The sequence below is a fragment of the Penaeus vannamei genome, chromosome 18, assembly GCF_042767895.1.
Source record: "Penaeus vannamei isolate JL-2024 chromosome 18, ASM4276789v1, whole genome shotgun sequence".
NCBI classification, from domain to species: Eukaryota; Metazoa; Arthropoda; class Malacostraca; order Decapoda; family Penaeidae; genus Penaeus; species Penaeus vannamei.
The window spans coordinates 801,153-803,652 of NC_091566.1; the positions used below are offsets into that span (position 1 = coordinate 801,153).

The 2,500-nt window shown below is 44.1% G+C and overlaps 1 protein-coding gene across 1 annotated transcript in view; it reads left to right on the top strand.

Moving 5' to 3' along the window:
- The window catches only part of LOC113817740 (carboxypeptidase B), a 6,381-nt gene that overhangs the window by 659 nt on the left and 3,222 nt on the right, over positions 1–2,500 (top strand). The window contains exons 2-7 of the mRNA XM_070132592.1: positions 353–451; positions 771–871; positions 993–1,095; positions 1,638–1,725; positions 2,014–2,173; positions 2,334–2,479. Coding sequence (XP_069988693.1) covers positions 360–451; positions 771–871; positions 993–1,095; positions 1,638–1,725; positions 2,014–2,173; positions 2,334–2,479 — 690 coding nt within the window. The 5' untranslated portion in view covers positions 353–359. The remainder of the gene's footprint in view (positions 1–352; positions 452–770; positions 872–992; positions 1,096–1,637; positions 1,726–2,013; positions 2,174–2,333; positions 2,480–2,500) is intronic.

Genomic DNA, 2,500 nt, shown 5'->3' on the forward strand with positions numbered 1-2,500 from the left:
CGAGAGAAATTTCTCGCACTTTACACTGAATATGAGGACTCTAAAGACATTATATTTCACCAGAATATAAGATGTGACGTAAAGCTTATCGTCGACGATGAAATTACGTTATTAATGTAACTGAAAAGAAACCAGCATTTTCAGAATGTTGGTGAATCAACGGCAACTGCTGGAGCTGTCGACTTCTTGCCTTGATCTCATCTAAACGCATATAAACACAAATAACTTTTTAGACTACATATGATCAGTGAAGTAAAATTCATTTAACTTGAATTCCAACATGTGGGTGTGTGTATGTGTCGCTCATTCATAATTTCCATGTCTGAAATCGATTTTTTTTTCCTTTTTTCAGAGTGAAGATGACATTGCGAGGAGGTCTGACGCTCCTTGTCGTGGCCGCAGCCGTTCTGGGCCAGAGCCACAACCACAGAGCAGACCCTACTTATTCCGGGTGAGTCAACGCGGGAGGTTTGTTGCTCAGAAGAATGAAAAGCAAACAGAACACGTACAGTACATGTAGCATATGCTCGGACCATTAGCTAGTACGATGAGTTACAATATTTTTCTGGCTGAAGATAAAATTATCAAATATTTGAATGCTTGGTGAAGTGATTTTGGAGCCGAGAGTAAATCACAGAAGTAGCTACAATATCTATATTAATTCTTTTGAAAATCTTTTTTTTACAAAGCTAGTTACATTACTGTGTCTTGTCTAAGCACCGGAAAGGATTGGGAACTGAGGTTAGAGTAATATGGTGTAAATGTTCCAGATGGAACGTGTTAGAAGTGAAGGCACTGCCTCCGTTTCTGAATCTGGAGGCCCTTGGATTTCCCAGTCACATGGACCTCCTCAGCTTCAACACAGGGGCCGGTAAGGCTATGGATGTTTTGGAGACAGAGAGAATAATACATGATCATTTCTTATGAGTTTTGAATTGAAGCATATAACCTACATTGCCTGCGTAGCTATCAGTGGATTCCTTTATGAACAGGTACAACGTTGTTAGCTGTGGCCCAAGAGAGGCTGACGCAGTTCATGCAAAGACTGACGGAAGCCGGCGTGGCCTTCCAAACCAAGATCAACGACCTCTCCCAGTAAGTAAGAATAACATCCGCTGGCAGGCTTTCGCTCGATTGAGATGAAAGTCCAGTGATTTAAGTGTGTAGTAATTCATTTCATTAGAGAAAAATCAGGTAAGACTGAAATGTAAAATGACATTCAGGAGACGGCGCGAGGCAGGCTGACATGCAAAGTACTTCACCACAGAAGTGTCAGTGAACAGCCAAGGAGGAATGCAGAGGTGAGACAAACGCTGGCCAGGGCAATGTTTACCGCCGTAAGAATGTTTTTTGCATGTCGTGGTCAGGAGGAATTCACGACAGCTGTTCCGAAGTGCTTAGGGGAGTGACTCGAAAAGCGCAGTGACTTGAAAAGAAAAGGATCTTTCAAGCGCATAACCAATCAAAGAGCAATGAATAAGGATTAATATTTAGTGAAACGAATCCTTACCTGACCTATAAAATCTGCGGCGATTTACAGTGCCCATTTGTGTAGGTACACGCCAAGCAGGTAATACGTATACAGAGATATATTGCTTACTCTGTGTAGGTCCTAATCATGATTTTGATTTCAACAGATTATTCATAAGGCCTCTTACGTACGACGTGACAAGGAGTCTTCCGAGAGGTGACCTTACCTTTGACCGCTACATGTACTATCAAGAGGTAAGACGGATGGGTAGACGACAGATAGATAGACAAACAGATAGAGATAGACGGACAGACACGTAGATAGATCAATAGGATAAATAAACAAATTGACAGATAGATAGACAGACAGACAAATATACAGGCAGACAGACAAATATACAGGTAGACAGACAAATATACAGGTAGACAGACAAATATACAGGTAACCAGACAGACTGATATACAGAGAATGTGTGTGTAAGGAAGAGAAAGGGAAGAGAGAAGTACCAAAAAAGGCAATGCAGTGCTTTCTCTTGTTCGCAGATCGAGTCCTACATAGAGGCTCTACCTTCCAAACACCGAAATAAGGTCCAAGTCGACGAGATTGGGCGGAGCGTCGAAGGCAGACCCATATACCTCATTACAATCAACAAGAAAACCAAAACCCGCAAAGTCGACAAACCTGTCATATTCATAGAAGCAGGTACGTGCTATTTACATTCGCGACATGGCATAACAGGCAATGGAGAATATAACGGTATTCCATCATCGTTGCAAGCGAGGAACAACAGCCACGCATAAACTGATGCCATTCAGACGACCGCTTTGCCTTCAGCGCCTTCAAGCAAGCACTCTCTCCGCAGGGGCGCACGCGAGGGAGTGGGTGTCCCCGGCCTCGGCGCTGTACCTGGTGGAGCGCCTGCTGGAGAGTCCGTCCCTTCTGCGCAATGCCGAGTGGCGCCTCGTCCCGCTGCTCAACCCCGACGGCTACGTCTACTCCTGGCACCATGTACGCACTCGGGCTGAAGCA